Consider the following 17384-nt stretch of genomic DNA (forward strand, 5'->3'; position numbering starts at 1 on the left):
TTGCATTCCTTACGCATCTCCCTGAGAAGAGGCGCTGATACACCTGAATCACAAAGCTGACTGAACCACTGACTTCTAGCGCGACTGCCTGGGTGCACAAAGCTGTAAAACTAACCTTGGTTACCATATTCGGTGGAGTTGTTGCCTCCTGGAGGAGGGGGTAGGGATGGGTAAGGTGATGGGCCAGGACCCAACGCTGCAATCATCTCCATCACATTTGGCATGATCATCTGGCTTGGACTCATGGTCTTAAATCTTTTTGAGGGAATGCCATCTGGGTCATCTTTGATGTGAATATCTGACTTTATAGGGACTGGCCTCCAACTGCAAGTTGGATCAATGGTAACTTCTTCAAACTCTGAGCTGCAAAATAATGTGAAAATTTTAGCACGTTAATTGATTATTATTTTTTTTAATCAAGTCTGCTGACATTTCCATAAAGAAACTACATGGTAACAAATGTTCTGAAATACTCTAGTGTAATACCACCTCAAGATCTTTCACTCCTCAAGTGTGTGCCGAAAGCAAGTTTTAAGAAACGCAGCTGAGAGAGCACATTCCTGTGTTTGTCCACACAATGAAATCCAACCATATCTATGTGCTCTGCCACACGTGAATCAGAGGGACTACTTGTAAACAGGAGAAAGCATTTAATCCTCCATTCTCACTCTTCCCTCTGCTTCACTGGTGAGGCTTCCATCAAGAGATAAACCAAACAAGATATATTAAGTAGATGGAAACTGATGCACTCTATCACTAGCCCCATCAAGGATCCATGAAATAGAATAGTCAAGTTCAGTCGCCGAGACCCACTTTGGCATGGCTATCTCAGTACTCTTTAACCTATCTCCTAGTTGCTTAGTCTTGGGTATCAGAAACGAATAAGGTCACTTACTTTTGTATAGCGTTCAGAATACCCCACATATACTGGTCAACCTCCAAGCCCTCCAGCAGAGCAGTTTTACTAGAAAGGAAAAAAGAAACCCAAACCTCGTGTTAGAATATCACTACACATGGGTAAAAGAGGGCTGGAAGAAGATAGGTCAGTGATGAAATCAGCAGACTGGGATCCACCACCCTACTATCTGTAACACATAATTTAGGAATGATTTGGGGCAAACAGTTTTAGTTCTACATCTGCATGAGCAGGGTAATAGTATTCTACATCAAATCAAGGAGGTAAGGATACATCTACTTGTGTGTGTCCATGAGCTGTTCACATCCTCTAAATATTTTTTTTAGTGAATTTGAAGGCTTTTCAAACATAGCAGATCTTTCCTGTGAACACCAGCTAGCACTATTTTTTTTTTTTTTCAAATTGGATTTTTTTTGAGCTAGACAGCAATATGGCTTCAAAGTAACTATGTTTTATAGCTGTTTTACTTAAGATCAGCACAGATGGGGACAGAACGAAACAAAACCAGCAATGGTTTAGTTATGTAGGCACTTAGATCTGAATGCAGGTGCTCATACTCAGAGAAATAGGACAAAAACTTTGGCCTGGATATATGAATACATAAGTAAAGAAGCAAGACATAAAATTCTTGGGATATTTTTAGCCTAACTTAGAAGATAGAAAAGATTCAGGTAGTTCTGAGAAAGCACCTGCACTTTAGGGTACATATCTATAATCAACAGTCATCGAAACAAGCTCGTCTCAAGCCTGCAGTGTGCACAGAAGCAGTCAGAATGGACGATCTCCACTCCTGTTCATACCTAACATGGGCTGGCACAGCAGGGACTGAACTGGAGACTTGCAGAGATAAAGTACAAGCTGCTACAGCTACAGCTGCTTGAGCTCAAGAGCCCTGGCTCCTCGGCTGAGGCTGGAACAAACTTGTAACTCTGGGGACTGAACACAGGAGGTTGCAGCCACTGAACTGGCCTGCAGAGGTTCTGCCATTCTTTCTGCCCAGTTAAACGTAAGAATGGGCAGTCTGTAACCACTTCAAAGCTTTTTGTTCCGTTTCTTCTGCAGTATACTGGCTCGCTGGTCAAAACATAAGGTTGAAGGTATGCCAAGGCATCCCTCTTGTCCTTCAAGTAATCACTCCAAACTTCTGCTCCTCGGACATCTTTCACCTTTTTTAAAATCAGTCTTACTCTGGACTAGAATCCTCCCTGCGTTCTGCTCTCACTTTAAATTGCACTTGATGTTGACTTTGACCTTGGAGGATCCAACTTCTTTTCCTACCTAATTACTGGGAAACGTTGCAGACTCCAAAATTCCCCCTTCCCTTGAACACTGCCATTAACTGCCTATCTATGTGACTCAAAGCACAGTACCCGAGACAGTCATTTCACACCCTTACTTAATGTTCAGCTGGATGCTGAGCACTTCAGTACCTACACATTTGAACTTCAGGGATTTGGGCACTACAACATCAAAATTACACAAAAATAACTCTAGAATAGACTGTCCGCTCTTTTGCCATGGCATGTTGTTGTGTAGTAATTGCTTATTCCTCATAATCTAGGGGAAGACAAACTCCCAGTTCATTCGTTTATGTCAGTATCTGTCTGATCAATGTAAATATTTGAGCTTCTGTTGAACTCTACGCAACCCATTAATAGCCTGTAATGACAGCTCGCAGATTATCTATTTTGTGAGAAAATATCTCGTCATCTGTTTTTAAGTTTCTAATAACCCAGGGCCTTCCCTCAATTTATGAAATATTGTAAGAACTCTCATTGGACTTCATGCTATTAGGTAAATGTAATATATACACCTTATTTCCTAGCACTTCCTTCTTCTCCCCTCCATGACCTTAAATACGACCTGAATTTGGTCAAATCGTGTACAACTGCGTTTCATGTAGTATGGGTGCACTTACTTGCATACCGGACACCTCCAAGTTCCTCTTTCACAGTTCAGTTGCAAGTAAGATTCCAGATCAAAGCACTAGGTATCAGAGAGAAACAAAGGAAAAAAAAAAACCAACTGTATTAACTGAAACAGTTGGACACAAGTGAAACTGCCATGAAAAAGAAAAGCCTATTAGCACCAAAGACTACACCAAATAGCTTGCTTTGTCCCTCTACATTAAACATATATATACGGTTAATTATTTAGGTTGATAGACACGAAGAAATCCCATTTCATTAGGTGCTCTCATATGATAACCAAGCTAAACAACACATGGCTGAGGGAATACTGCCAGGCCACTGGCACCTACTCACTTGTACATGCTTGCAGTCGTGACCCCTTGCTGGGAGCTGAATCCGCCGGAATGTGATCGGACACTTCAGAGACACTTTAATAGCGGTTTGCTCTACTCCATCTTCCCCGTTTAGTGTTGCATTGCCAGAGGAAGCTGCTACGCTACTGAAGTTCCTCTTTACTGTTTAGGAAGAAGGCACGTGTATGTGTGAGAAAACGCAAGTGTACTGTAAATTCTACCATAGAAATCTGAAAGACCAACACTTCAACCTTTAAGGGCCAATTTAATGGACAATTTGCCCACGTAGGTGTATCCTGTGTGATTTAGAACATTCTCCTGAACAGGGAAACCATCACACATATCAGCTATACCCCCAACCAAATAAAAATGCCATACAAGCACTTGATAAAGAAAGAACACTCTTTCTACACAAAGCTTTTAGGTAAGTCAAAAACAAAGATGGAGGAAAAGCCAGAAAGATTCTCCTGCAATGGGAGAGTCCTCATGGGAACTAAGCTTGTGTCTTGGTACTTTGTTAGCCTCACCCAAATAGCCCTCGACATTTGAGGATACCGAGGAATTAATCTATGCACATGATGTTCTGGAAATTCATGAACAAGAACAGCTTCAGGTTTTCAATAAGCAAGTAAATCTTGCGTAGAAACAGTTTATCACAACTGAACATCGGCACTCTCAAAAGCCATCTCCACACAACATGGAAACTCACTCTTAGTGATACAATGTTCTGCTGGGAGGAGGCGTTTCTTTAGTAGACCTTGAAGTACGGAGCGAACTGATGGCCGGTGTACTAACTGCAACACGAACAAGTGTGACTGAAAGAAAACACATTTTGTTACCAAGAGAACCAAACGCGTGCGGTAAATACGCTGCTGAACAGAGCTGCATTCTTCCCTTGGACACGTGCCTTTCGTACGAGCCTGAGGCTTACGTACGAAAGCTGGTTCTGCTCCGCTGCGCACGTGCGCTCCCTTAGGGATATTCTGCATGCTGCGCAGTACCTTGTTCCATGCTCCAGGGGCATAATGTATACAAGGGCTTTAAAAAAAAGCAACGATTTTCTGCATTTTCTCCCTCCTTAATATTCAGAAAACATAGGGCTGACGTATGCGTCTCTGACATCAGGGTTTATTTTTAAAACCCTGGATTCTTTGACACAGTCTAGTCTACCTGCCTGCCCTCAGACTACGTCGGAAGTTGCAAAAACAATTTGCTACTGATGTGTCTGGAACCAACTGAGTCTTCCTCCCCAACACAAAGCTTGTTGTGGATTCACAGGATGCGCCCTTGCTCTTCGCCACCAGATAAATGACATTACGCAGACAAACATCGGCGTGAAGAAAAGCGAAATGGGTGGATGGCTTCTTGTCAAAGTGTCTCACGCTGCGACCTTGGAAGAGGTAGAGGCTTGCTTTCTTGTCAGTGACAACAGAACAGTCAAAAGCTCAGACTACGTGTGCAACAGTCTGCATTAAAAATACAGTACTCGACCCCGAGAATAACTAAATCATAGAAAAGGAGAAAGGGTAAAGACACGTGGTCTAGACTGCCTCATGGAGTATGAGTTTTTCATCTGAAAAACTATTTGAAAAATCATCACCACCACCAATGATTATGGTGTTGATGACCTCATGTCAAACTAAACACCGTTTAAATACCCTAAGTCAATGAAATTAGTACCGGAAAACAGTCTGCATCACAATAATCTACATTAACACACTTTGGCTGCCTTGTTACACAGGCTAAATAGGTAGGGGATCAAAGTCCTTTTCTCCTCTAGACCACAAGCCTTTTCAGAGACATCGGAAGGGCACCGCTACATTCGGCAATAATTCAGCAGCAAAAATTTCCATATTAGCACTCTGACTGTGTCAACATCGTCAAACAAGCACCTTACCAGAAAAATGTGTGGAAAAAAACGAGAGTAAGGCTTTCTCAGCTAAGGCAACATTTGCCAACTGTACTAAACAGCAAGCTCAGCATCAGCAGCTGCAGCCGTGAGCTCAGTGTACTTACACAACAACATGCTGTGACTGTAATTTGAATCGTGTTTCTTCCTGGCTGGCAGACGTGCTTTAGGTGCAGAGGTTTATGAGATGTCTTGTTGTCGCCACGTTCGATGGTAAGTGGGGTTGCATTAACGCTGACCTGGACTGAAGCTGGCCAGTTTGTGTTCATTTGTCTGTCTTCATGGTGATAGCACTTGAACTGTAATTCCAAGTCAGACCTGTACAACAACCAATAAATCTTCCTTTAACTTTGTTTTCACATTGCAGAGGAAGGTCGTTTTGATGCTAGGAACGCTTTTCTTTATCAGTCAGATTATTTTTCTAGAATTATTGCCAGTAAAGGATATAACATACTTTCTTCATAAAAGCCCTTAACAGACGCAAGGCACGATGAATTCATGAAGCAAGCATGCCACAAAGTTGTTAATATTTTACACTTAGAAAGGACTTTCCAGCGGAACATCTCAAACCACTTTGCAAAACTAGACCACGAAATGGTGCTGCAGAAAGAAAAACATTAACATCAGGATGGTCCTTCCTGTGTGTTACGAGTTAAGAACAAGAAAGTGATACGCTGCAGTGGGTTGTGCTGGAAGAGCGAATTCTTCACTACTTCAGAGCACTGAAAGAGCATTTGAACGAATACTTGTCAGACAAAATACAGGTACAACTAATCCTGCCTTGGAACAGGTAAATCAACTAAGATAAAATGACCCCTGTATCTCACCCCCTGTGTTTCTGTGACTCCAAATTAACACAGCTGTGGATTAAACCTACCCAATTTAGACCTTCTTTCAGAGCATGAATTCCTCCCACCTCTCCAACAATAATTTCCACACACTATTTAGCTCCTCAAAAATTAGTTTTATAACGCCTCCAGAAAAGGAAGAGGCTGAGATTAAGTTAATCACAAATTAAGTGGGTAGAAACTATGACTTCAGTTTCACACACTATGACTTCAGTTTCATACATGGATGGTAACGTTGTGTTAGGAATGACTAATTTGAAGAAGGAACTTAAAGTCCTGAACTGAAATGTCAGGATTCTGCGGTTCATGACAGCAAAAGATAGCGGAATGTTTATCTTTTATGCTTGAAAATATAGGCGCTCATTTCTTCGTCTTGCCTGAAGGAAGATATCATTGTAAGATCCACGAGGAACAGCTCGTTCAGGAGATCACCACCTTAACCGCCATTTTCCTTATCCAAACCCAGAGATTTCAATTCTGACTTAACATAATCTTTTCTGGATTTCAAAACGTCAAGGTTTAGCACTGGATAAAACCATGTTGGTTTTTTTTTTTAAATAAAGGTATACAGTACAAATCACCTGACCTTTCAACATAATCCATCTATATTAAGTCATTCCAGGCTTTTTTTCCCCCCCCCCAATATTTTATTAACAATTTTTTGAAAGCTCTCTCTGCAAGATGCACTGGAGAGTCTCACCTCACGAGAACACACTGCAGTCGCCCAAACCTGGTGGGAAGCAAGGCTCGGTACCTCTGGCATAAAACGCAAGCAGAGGAAGCGTGCCCCCGAGGGCTCTGAGCAGGCTGCCGAGTGGCACGGAGCGGACGCAGAGCTCAGGAGAGGTCTCCTCATGCTCTCAGCACGCAGCATCTCCACAGCGGGACGCTATTAGTAACTGAGCAGTGCTAAGACTGAACCAGCTTCAAGGCGGCATTTTCCCCTGCCTTCAGCCTTTCTGTTTCTCGTAACCACGAAAAGTTCCCAGTGGGGAGAAAACCAGTTACGTTGCTACTCATTGTGCGCGTACACGTGAGGGGTTTTGCCGAATATTTTAACTGGCAGACAAATATTAAGAATTGGCTCAATTCCACCATTCTCTATAAAACCGAAATCCATCCACACATGTGACAAATTCACTTTTCTGGAATCCATCCAGCCCTGAGTTAAATGCGAAATGACTTCATTACAGGACCATCCGTTCTCCCCGCTATTAACAAGCTTTTCAAAACAACAGACCTGAGCACAGTTTACCTATGACTCTTCATTAAAATAAGTTTAAATAAAGGCTATGTGTTTGGTGAGCTAAGGAAGAAAGAAAGAACAGATATTAAGAAACAGCCTCATGCCTCAGTGCAGCACTATAAATCTACTGAATGAGCCAGCACAATCCCCAGTAGTGATTACTTATTAATAAGAACCAGCAAATAACTGCCAAAACTCCCTCTGCTGCGAGTACTCCACGATAATGAAATGCAAGTAAGCAATAACTGACCTCAAAGTTAGGTGTTAATTATTGGATTTGGTCCACCTGCAATCTCCCTGCTTTCCAAGCCCCGGGCTGCCTCAGGGTAGGGGGCACCGTGGCAGCGAGGGCTCCTGCATCCCGCATCAAGCCTCAGCTTTAGAGCCAGAGTCCGTCCCTGGGGCTGGGAACGGCACACCTCTCGGCCCACCTCGCACCCTCCACACCATGAAAAGAGAGGTCTCAAGAGAATTACAGTGAATGGAAAGATGATCCTCAAAGGGAAAAATGCTGAGGCTACAAGTTATCACTCCCCTTGAGGTCAGGGCGTGTGTGGTCCAGACTCAGGGAGAAACAAAAAGTGAAGCAGGTGTAATGGAAAATGTGCTTAAGAGGCTGCGTTTTACCATCTCAGCTGCTACACCTGTGAAACAACCTCCACATGAGATCTCGAGCAACTAACCAGCCTCCTCTGCACAGAGATAGGCTCAAACAAGGCAATCGGCAGCCAGGATAAACCCTGGGATGCCTTCTGAGAAAAACAGAACGAGGAGACAAAATTATTCCATGGTTTTGAGAATATACAAATTAAAAAAATTAAGGCTCTGGCTGTCATTTGATCTAAAGCCCTTCCCTGAGCATGGTGGAATCAGGACATAACCTGTAATCACTTACGCAGATCTACATTAAAAGCAGGCAAGTACCACCTAGGAAGACCCTTCTTCTGTGCTGGAAATTAGTACTCGCTGGAAGCGAAAACCAGAAGCCTCTGTACATGGCAAACTATGCTCTGGTATTTCTGACCTGTCCTTTACTCGTGGAGTCATAGGAGAGGGGGAATGTAGGAATTTACCTTCTAAAGTTTGGAGGATTTAAGCACTTGTCTTTCTGTACGATTTTACCAAGCCTCTAAATCAGGTCCTCCGTTAGTGTGTTATTTTTCATTATCAGATATTCTGCGCCATTTAATTTAAGCATAAACTCTAAGAGCCCTGCATGTTACAACTGAACAACAACAACAACAACTCCTGCAACTAACATTTCACAGGACGCAGGGTACCAGTGTCTCCCAAACGGAAGCCTATACTGGTGCCGGTCGTGCGTGTCCCACACCGTCCCACCCAGAGCAGAAAGGATGCAACAGTTGCAGTGATTTGTCAAGCACTGCATGCCGTGTGCTATCAGCAAGGAGGTGCAACACAGATCAGGAAGCATTTTAGAACACGCTGTCACTGGAAAGTGGACAGGTGAGGGTATCTGTGAGTTTAAAGGGCATTTTTCCTACCCAGACCACAATTTCTGAAGTGAAATTAATGAGGAAACCTAAATTAAGTTCACCTGACCTGCCACTCCTCTGTCAGCGGGTGCGAGACTGCCTCGCAGCAAGGCTGAGCTTACCTCCACATCAGCGTCTGATGAACAGTGGGCCGTAAGTGAAAGACGTGGTTACTGACTGCCAGGTTGTGTTCCAGCCGGAAGGGCTCCAGTACAACCCCGTCTCTCACGGGAAACGTCAGACGCAGCTCATCATTGTGGTTGGCTGGGATCGAAGAGGGAGAGAAAGCGTGAACTTTCCCTTTAGCATCTGCAGTGCAATAATAATGTGTATATTTATACAGAATAGTAACAAATGGCACAGTGATCTGCTACTGGGTCTAACTTAGCGGGTTCATACACATGAAAAAGAAATCACAAGTAATTACATCATCTAACTGATACAACTGACAGGGCTCAAACTGATAGCGATGGCAAACCCAAGTCTACTCTCCCACACTTAACATCAGGAGCTCAGCATTCCAGCCACAAACAGAAACCAGGCACGGCATGAATTCCTGTTTTTTATTACTGAATAGGTCTGTGTCCAGGCTCACTCTGTTGGCAGAAGACTGGCAAGAAATCTCTTAATTATGGCAAAGGGTGATAATGCTTATTTTCCCTGCTCTGACCTGTGATCAACGTTACCCAATTACTCCCAACAGTTTCATCAGCTGAAACTATCCAATGACCAAAGACACTGGTATTCAGTTACTCTCTGATCTCATAAAACAAGGTTTCGTGGTAACTTACAGCTAATCTATGAAGTCCAAATGTCTTTAAACGCTGTGTTCTTGGCCGAATAATACTGCAGGTCACATTCTTCTGCTGCATTTGTCACCTATCCTGAACTCCAAACACCAGTTGCCGAGTGCTAATGCACCAGCAGTTATTTTACAGAAAACATAAGGGTTCTCCCAGTTCCCTGGTAAATGATACCTCCTATCGTTCATCAGTCACTTCAAAACTTCAAATATCTTGCGCAAGTATACGGCCAGAGAGGTCTTGTTATTCCTGCCCCGTTCCCAGCCAAATGCAGCTGTGACGTTGAGTGGCTTTGAAAGGAACATATATCAATTTTTGGCACTCTACTGAATATTCTTAAGAAGGCTGTATGGATCACAATAGAGACACCACTATAAATATTCACACTTTCTCTATTCTGCAGTGATGTTCAATGAATGGCTCTGCCCTTGAACAAAACAGACCACAATGGAAGTTCATACAATAAACAAGCCTACCAGGCGCACACAGCGCAACCCAAAATCAAGTGTTTTATCCTCAGGAAGTGTACCAAAGGAATACTTCAGGAGTAAAATCCTTGTAAGTTTAACCCGAAAGAACTTTTCTGATGCTCTGATTTAGGAGGGGATAGCAATCTTTCTCCTTCCTACCCACTGGCTCCGGTCAGCCTGCACCGTGCATGCCACCTAAGCACATCTTAGCAATCCGAGCCTCTCCCAGAGCAGCAGTCAGACTCTGAAACGTACGTGGCAGGGAACAGAGGGACAATAAATGACTGTGGGGGCATTCGGTTTGCTACTCACTTGGAGGTGGTGGTAAAGCATTGATATTTGGTTTAATGTCAGGTGGGAATGGTGGTTTGACATCCTGGTTAGGTGACAGGTATGGAGGAATATTGCTCCCTGGAGTCATAGGTGGCGTGGGGTTTCCTGGAACAGGTGAATGAGGGTAATTTGCCACAGGTACAGGCCTTGATGGCTAGAAAATAAATAACATCGCATTGTTATTGCAGTCTGAAAAGAAGAATGATAAGCCTCGTGAACTGCACTGCTATCAAACACCAAAGACTACAAAGAAGGTAGGGAGGCCTCTGTCTCCGGAAGGACAAGAAACCACAGGTCACCCCATGAGGCCTTCGGGAAGAGGCAGAGTAGGAGAGCAAAGCAGGAACTGAAACCACCAGACCAGCCAGCTTAATTCAGGCAATGAGCAGATACAAGCAAGGCTGCCAAGAGGCTTATCACATTCCTCTGAATGCTCTCTTTCCAAAACCAACGAGCCATTCCCTGCAGTTTTTCCACACTTCCCCAACCCACCCAGACCTTTTTCTCTCTCTTTGGCTTTCTCCCAAATAGCCCCACTGCACAAAAGCCTACACGAACAACAAAATCCAAAGGCACAGCAATTAGAATGTCTGTGTCCCTTTTACTTCCATTTATCCTTTCTTCCACCCTGTCCAACTCATCTACTCAGAATGAAAGCTCCGGGGGTCAGGGGATGTTTTTTGTTCTGTGTACCTACAGTTTGATTCGGTTCTTAGTTTGCTGCTGAATAAGACAAACTAAGAGAAAAGGGAGAGCTAAGTATAAATAGCAGCTATAGCATTAAAACACCATTAGTTTTGTTTCTTGTAATTAAGAGGACAGTTGCACAGTTAACAGAATAAACCAGTAACGATGATGCGAAGGAAGCTGACATTAAACAAAACTGCAGTTGCGTGGCACTCTCTTGTAATAGCTCATGTACCATAAGCACACACACCAGAGTGTCAGAAGACGAAAATCTTTAGAGGCAGCCAAAGTATCAGGACTTCATATCTAATTCTGTATCTAAATGCTGCGCTGCTGGCCTAGGATACTGTAACGTATATAAGAGAGCTGCATTCTGAAGTCTTAAGCATTTACATTTCCAACCATCTTTGTTTTTTCTTTATCACATAGTTACTTTCTCTGCAATCACTACCATCCAAAGGTTTAGGTCTGGTCTGTGGCAAGCTGGAACTTTCCCCCTAGCCAGGATAATCTCCCTTGTTAACAAGGTCTCTTATTTTCTAACTGTTTCCAGAGCAGTTGATATTTGAAAACAACAAAATAGGAGACGCATTGGACAGACCACAGAGTCCCTGTTAGAACTATCCTGTAAACAAAAAAGTTAAACCCCATCTAAAATAAACACATGTAAAATGTATTAAAAAGATCTGTCACTTTAAAACTTCACAGAGATCTGCTGTTATTTTAGTCTAAGTGACTGCACTGGAATTACAGTAGTTGAGGATCTGTCTCCTCCTGGGGTCCTTCCTGGCGGCACACTGCAAAAGCTGCCACGGTGCAACAGGCATTCCTTTGGGTACCGCAGTGGACAGCTTGGCTGCACGTAGAACCCTATTGTAAAGGGTTTCCCTCCCCTTTTTTCAATGGTTTTTTCTGTGCAAATCACACCAGCACAATTCCAGTTCAAGACCAATGTGCATCTTAGATGCTTTTAGCCTACATTCAAAATCAGAATATAGTCCAGAGAGTTCAACAGGTGATGCTTTAAGAGCAGGTCCTTCCCATTTTTATGCTCACTGGAGTACCTGTGTGCAAAAGATCACCTGTGTGTGCACTTCAAAGGCATCAGACTTCAGCGGGCCCTCAGTACAAACTCAGTTTGAATAATACTAAGTGCTCAAGATGGATCCATAAAAGAGGTTTTAGGCAACATTTTAACAATTTTAATTCTTGCCCAAAACAAGCAGCACATAAGGAAAAGGAGGAGAAAAGGGGGAGGGAGAGGTCAGAGAAAGTCATGCAAACTTCAGTTCAAAGATGAATTCTGCAGCTGGAACAGCTTTAAATTTGGGCTGGCTTAATCCAACAGTGACCACTGTAGGTCTGAAATCAGAATGCTGCAATGTGGAACTTGTTTATTACAAATTTCCACAGCCGTACTCTTGCAGGGTGCCAGGAATAGGTGAAAATATTACACCTGAATCCCATCAGGTACTTCTTTTTACATGCTGTATTTAAAGCGAAACCAGTATTTTCTTGTAAAAGCCTCTAATGAGCTGCAGGAGCATTCAATTTTCTTTATGAACTGCTCTGAAGTTACAACGCAACTTGGCTGACTGACTTGATTCTGTGATATCCAAAACATGAGTGAAACCACTGTACTTTTTTTCTCCCTTTAATTACGTAAAAGCAGGTATCTATGAAGCCCTTAACGTGACTTCATTCATAAATGTCTACCAGAACACAAGATAATCTGAAAATTCTTACCTTGTAATACTGCCCCATGTTGACCGTTGGAGGAGGGTACTGCCCTGTGTTTTGCTGGCTTGGCATCCTCTGTCCAGGATAGTTGGGAGACGTGAGGGGTCTTGGAGGGTTGGGAGTGGGGTACTGACCAGGCTGGTTTGGAAACTGGCTATTTGGTCCATACTGCTGGTTTCCGTAATTTGGCTATTTCATGACAGAGATGAAAGAAGACAAAGATCTGGTTCATGCAAGCAGCTGTCTTGAATTGATTATTAGCATATATTCAATAGTGGAATCGAATCAAAACGAAAAAGAAACCCTCCAGGTGAATACTCCTCAACTTAGTGCCACTCGCGCCTAACCAGGGCTCTAATGGCTAGAAGTGAAAACTCACTCAAAAGCATGAAAGTCCTGCAAACCAAAGTGGGAGAAGAATAACCATGTACCTTAACACACACGCACACACACACACACACACTCTCTCAGCCTTCCAGGGCTGTCAAAGGGTACCATGTTTGAAGAAAGCAGAATTACAACCAGATGCAACAGTCACAAAATCTCTGTGTTTCTGCAAGTGCTCCCTGCCCCATTCCTGGGGCTCCTTTTCCAGATGGAGAATGAAAGCACAAAAAGTAACATTAAAAACACCAAACACCCTGCAATCGACAGAGAATAGAAGCTGTGTTGTCCGTGTCTGTTTGCTCAACACAGCCGCTATGTTTGCTATATTTTCTGCAGACCACGGTACTCTTTCTTATATATTTTCTACAAACTCTCGCCACCATTATTACAGTCAGGGCAATATCATAATATGCAGAGCTCTACATGTGGAGTTACAGCTGTTGTAGCCTCAGTTTAATATAGGATTTTTACAGGAAATGATCTCCAAAGCTAGTAACTGGTGGCTAGACTTCTAAAGACATTTAAGTGCATATGGATGCTGAGAGAGAGTTGGTGAGATTCTGAAAAGCATCTACTGCCCGATTCACATCAATTTGAATAGTAGTATGCATTGGTGCTTGTTAAAAATCCAAAAGCTTGTCTGTTTAGATCTCTGGTTGTCTAAATTTCTTCAAAATTTTGACCCTAAGTGTTTTGCCCAAGGTCATAATACAAGTCAATGGCGATGCAATTCTGTCTACAAAGCCACTCAGATCTCATACAAGAGCATGGGAACTTAGACAGAAATACCACACTCCAAATAAACTTATGCTAGATAAATGCTGACACAGAGGGATTTGAGTTCAACATGATTTATATTCATCTCAGTGCCTATGAAAATCAAGCCTCAAGAAGTTTGGAAAGCAATTGGTCTTTAAAATAAATGTTATTACTATTGGTGTTTATACAACATATGCCCTGTATTTCTTTAGAACAATAAAACCATCCAAGAAAATGCAGATCACATATGTATTGGGCTCAAATGAAGTATTTCACCTTCGGCATCTCTTTGAAGTTGTCACGTTAAATAAATCCACTCCTGTGAAAGAAGTCTGCTTCTGGTCTATGAATTCACCATCTAGCATGAGAATCTCAAAGTGACATTTTGAGGGCTCAGCCGGTTTTGGGCCTTTCTTGGTTGTAATGACTGTCATCTTGACTAACACAGCGAGGGCCAGCCTGAATACTTTAGAAGCTAAAAAGGAAGAGCTGCTGCCACTCGTATTTCAACGGCGGTGTTCCTACCAAGGCTAGAACAAAGATGTACCTATCGTACAGGGATGCACGCCACACATCACCCAGCACGTTGCAACTTTGGGTCAAAATAACAGCGTAGGCAAAATAGCATTTATTACCTCTCCTGGGTACGGTCTCTTTATGCCCTGTATAGGCAAAGACTGGGGGCGTGGGCCTGGGTAGGCTTGCTGAGGCATCCTCTGCCCATGGGTGCTGAAGGGACTCATTCCAGGAGGCCGAGGCTGGTTCATGCCCATGGGTGGCCCACTCATGCTGGAAGGTGTCATTCCGGCTCCCATGCTTGCTGGGTTCATGTTGCCCGGCATAGAAGCAGGGCCACGAGGACCAGGCTGGTTCATAAACTGGTTGTTGTAAGCCTGAGTTGGACCCATCTGGAAAGAGGAACAAACCTTCAACGGAAGAAGAAGAAAAAAAAAAAAGAATAAAATGCGACATGCATTTAAAATGGGAGGAGGGAGATGAACATGCTTTTGGGGGAGGGAAGAAGGGAGGATTTATGTCGCATTTTCTTTCAATGTTCTCCAACATCTGATGGGCGGTGAGGTTATTTATAATAAATTCAGTTGGAATTGTAGAAGGCATAAGAGAGACAGACAGACGTAAATCTAAGGTGAGCAATTAAATCGTTTAAATTGGCTACTCTGCTACTGCAAGGTAACAGGTCAGGAAGTTGGCTGCGTAAATACAGCACAACACTACAATTTCTAAGACACTGTGCTTCTTTACATCGCCTGGCATATGGGCCCATGTACTTCAAAACTCAGAGAGACAGAAAAGCTAAGGAGGAAAAAACCGGAATTGATCAAATCCTTGTTTATTTTAAGAAAAAAATATTACACAAAGTCATGACATGCTGGAGGCTATGGATCACCAGAAATGTGCGTCTCGCATAGCTGTCCTCATAGACAATGTTAATAAAAAGCAAATCTCTTATCTTCTGTTGTTTTCTTGTTTGATGGGGGGGAAAAACCCAAACAACCAACTGTAGTTGGCAAAATAAACAATCACCCGAGCGGTACAAAACCTATTCCAAGATGCTGGAACATTTCACCTGGAACGTTTCACTGGGTACTCAAATTTAGAGGTTCACAGGGCTGGCAAAGGCAGCAATAATATATCACATCAGATGCAGCCGTAACTTTAGGTAATCTTCAATTCTTTTAAGGGGCAATCTCCAAACTACAAAATACACGTAGGCAAGATTTATTGGGAAAAACACGGGAGACCGACTCATACCTACATACACACATTCCAGCAGTTTCTCTTAAGCGTTTATAACCATGCCCATGCACAAAAAAAAAAAAAAAAAAAAGGGAAAAAAAAGTAGAGTAGGCACCCTAATAAACAGGGGAGTAGGAAGGACAGCCCGGTTCCCTGTAATGGCCCAGATCAGGCAGGTATGAAGACATAAGGGTTACTCTCTTACCGGTCCATACTGGTTCATGTCCTTATTCTGCGTTTCCTGAAGGGCCGCCACAGTGGCTGTAGCTGTAGCTGTTGCTGTAGCAGCTGCAGCCGCAACAGCAGCAGCGGCAGCAGCTGCAGCTGGCTGGGTGAAATCAGCTGGCGGCCTCGTGTGGGGGGGGATCCCCATTCCCGCAGGGGTATTTGGGCCTCCAGGGTAACTAACAGGGAAGAGAAGAAAGAAAGAAAGAGAGAATTGAGACATGCCTGGTGGATTCTGATTTGAACGCTGGTGTGATCCTCAGCTGGAACTGTTCCAAACCCACGTATCAATGCCTAATAAAAGCCAGCAGGACGGGGAATTAGGTATGTACACGAGGTACAAGTGTTGCTCAGGTGCAGCAGTCACAGGGCTGTCACCGGGATTGCAAGGCACCACTGCCAGTTGTTTCGGGGGCAGCAAACTGCTTTGCAGCTCTGTGGCTTACCGCGAAGTTGAACTGAAATCCCGAATGCATGCTCCATTTCCCAACAGTGTGGGGGCAGACTGCACACACCGCGCGAGAACAGAGCGCTTCCTCCACTACGGCGCGTACATCTGCCTCAGTGGTGAATCGTGCCAAGTGTTCCCGACGTTGTAAAAGCGTTCCTCCCTGAACCTCAGCAGAAAGGCCAGGAGAGGCCCAACGCGATCGGCTCTGCTGGATCTCACACAATGTATTCCGCAGTTCCTACCCAGCTCTCCTACTGAACCTAAGCTAAATTAAGCTAAACTATGCCTCTCCCACTCCAAGACATCAACTATCTTTATAAATATGGGCCAGTATACGGTGCCCATTTTAGAGATGTTAATACAAAACTAAAGAAACTTTCTGACTTGTTCAAGGTCACTCAGTAGGTCAGTGGCAGAGATGAAAGGAGAGGCAAGTTCGCCAAGTCCCAGGCTTATACTTCTCACACCAGACCGACTATGCTGACAACCTTTTCAGCAGGCTTTGCAGAGGTACCATAAATAGTGGCTTCAGATAAGCACACTTACCACCCTTGTTTACAAAGCATAGACGCCGAAAGTCAAAATGTGACAAAACCCAGGCTATTGGTTTTGGCTTTTTTTCACCAATGCAGCATTTAATTCCCTGAAATAAATACGCAGCTTGATCATCTCTTTTAACAAACATCTTCACCCCCAATTCTTTTTGAATTCCTGCTGCGGAGTAAGTCTTTGGGCGGAAACATCCCATTGCATAGGAACCTACTTTGCCTAATACTCAAGCTTATTCCTCCATACGCATGTAGAAATTATCCCATCAATACCTTTCACATCCTGGCCTTATTAAATGTTAATCATTCCTAAGCCTGTGGTCTGTTTAACAATCTCTCTTAATTAAAACTTTATTTTGGGGGTTTATTAGAGCTAATTGATTGACCTAAGCCATTTCCATTTGCTGTGATGAATTTCATTGCAGTTTGGGTAGCTGATTTCCAAAGCTGTAAAAGCAGTATGCACTTCAGTTAACCAGCATAAAACAGCCACTGAGACTTATTATATAATTAAAATAAGCCCGTGACACTTCTGCCAGGTCACT

General features: G+C 43.3%; 1 protein-coding gene across 11 annotated transcripts in view; it reads right to left on the bottom strand.

Annotated features, from left to right (window-relative positions):
• Positions 1-17384, bottom strand: part of ZMIZ1 (zinc finger MIZ-type containing 1) — a 358482-nt gene that overhangs the window by 17468 nt on the left and 323630 nt on the right. For 8 of the 11 annotated variants that reach the window (XM_064464893.1, XM_064464894.1, XM_064464898.1 and 5 more), the window contains 11 exons: positions 15821-16019; positions 14493-14783; positions 12718-12900; positions 10264-10438; positions 8801-8987; positions 5196-5406; positions 3889-3994; positions 3181-3341; positions 2835-2902; positions 896-964; positions 116-363 (listed from right to left, as the gene is read on the bottom strand). In XM_064464893.1, the coding sequence (XP_064320963.1) occupies positions 116-363; positions 896-964; positions 2835-2902; positions 3181-3341; positions 3889-3994; positions 5196-5406; positions 8801-8987; positions 10264-10438; positions 12718-12900; positions 14493-14783; positions 15821-16019 (1898 nt within the window). The remainder of the gene's footprint in view (positions 1-115; positions 364-895; positions 965-2834; positions 2903-3180; positions 3342-3888; positions 3995-5195; positions 5407-8800; positions 8988-10263; positions 10439-12717; positions 12901-14492; positions 14784-15820; positions 16020-17384) is intronic. The other 3 variants (XM_064464902.1, XM_064464896.1, XM_064464897.1) reach the window with 3 other exon arrangements.

This window comes from Phalacrocorax carbo, chromosome 13, assembly GCF_963921805.1.
Source record: "Phalacrocorax carbo chromosome 13, bPhaCar2.1, whole genome shotgun sequence".
In the NCBI taxonomy this organism is placed as follows: Eukaryota; Metazoa; Chordata; class Aves; order Suliformes; family Phalacrocoracidae; genus Phalacrocorax; species Phalacrocorax carbo.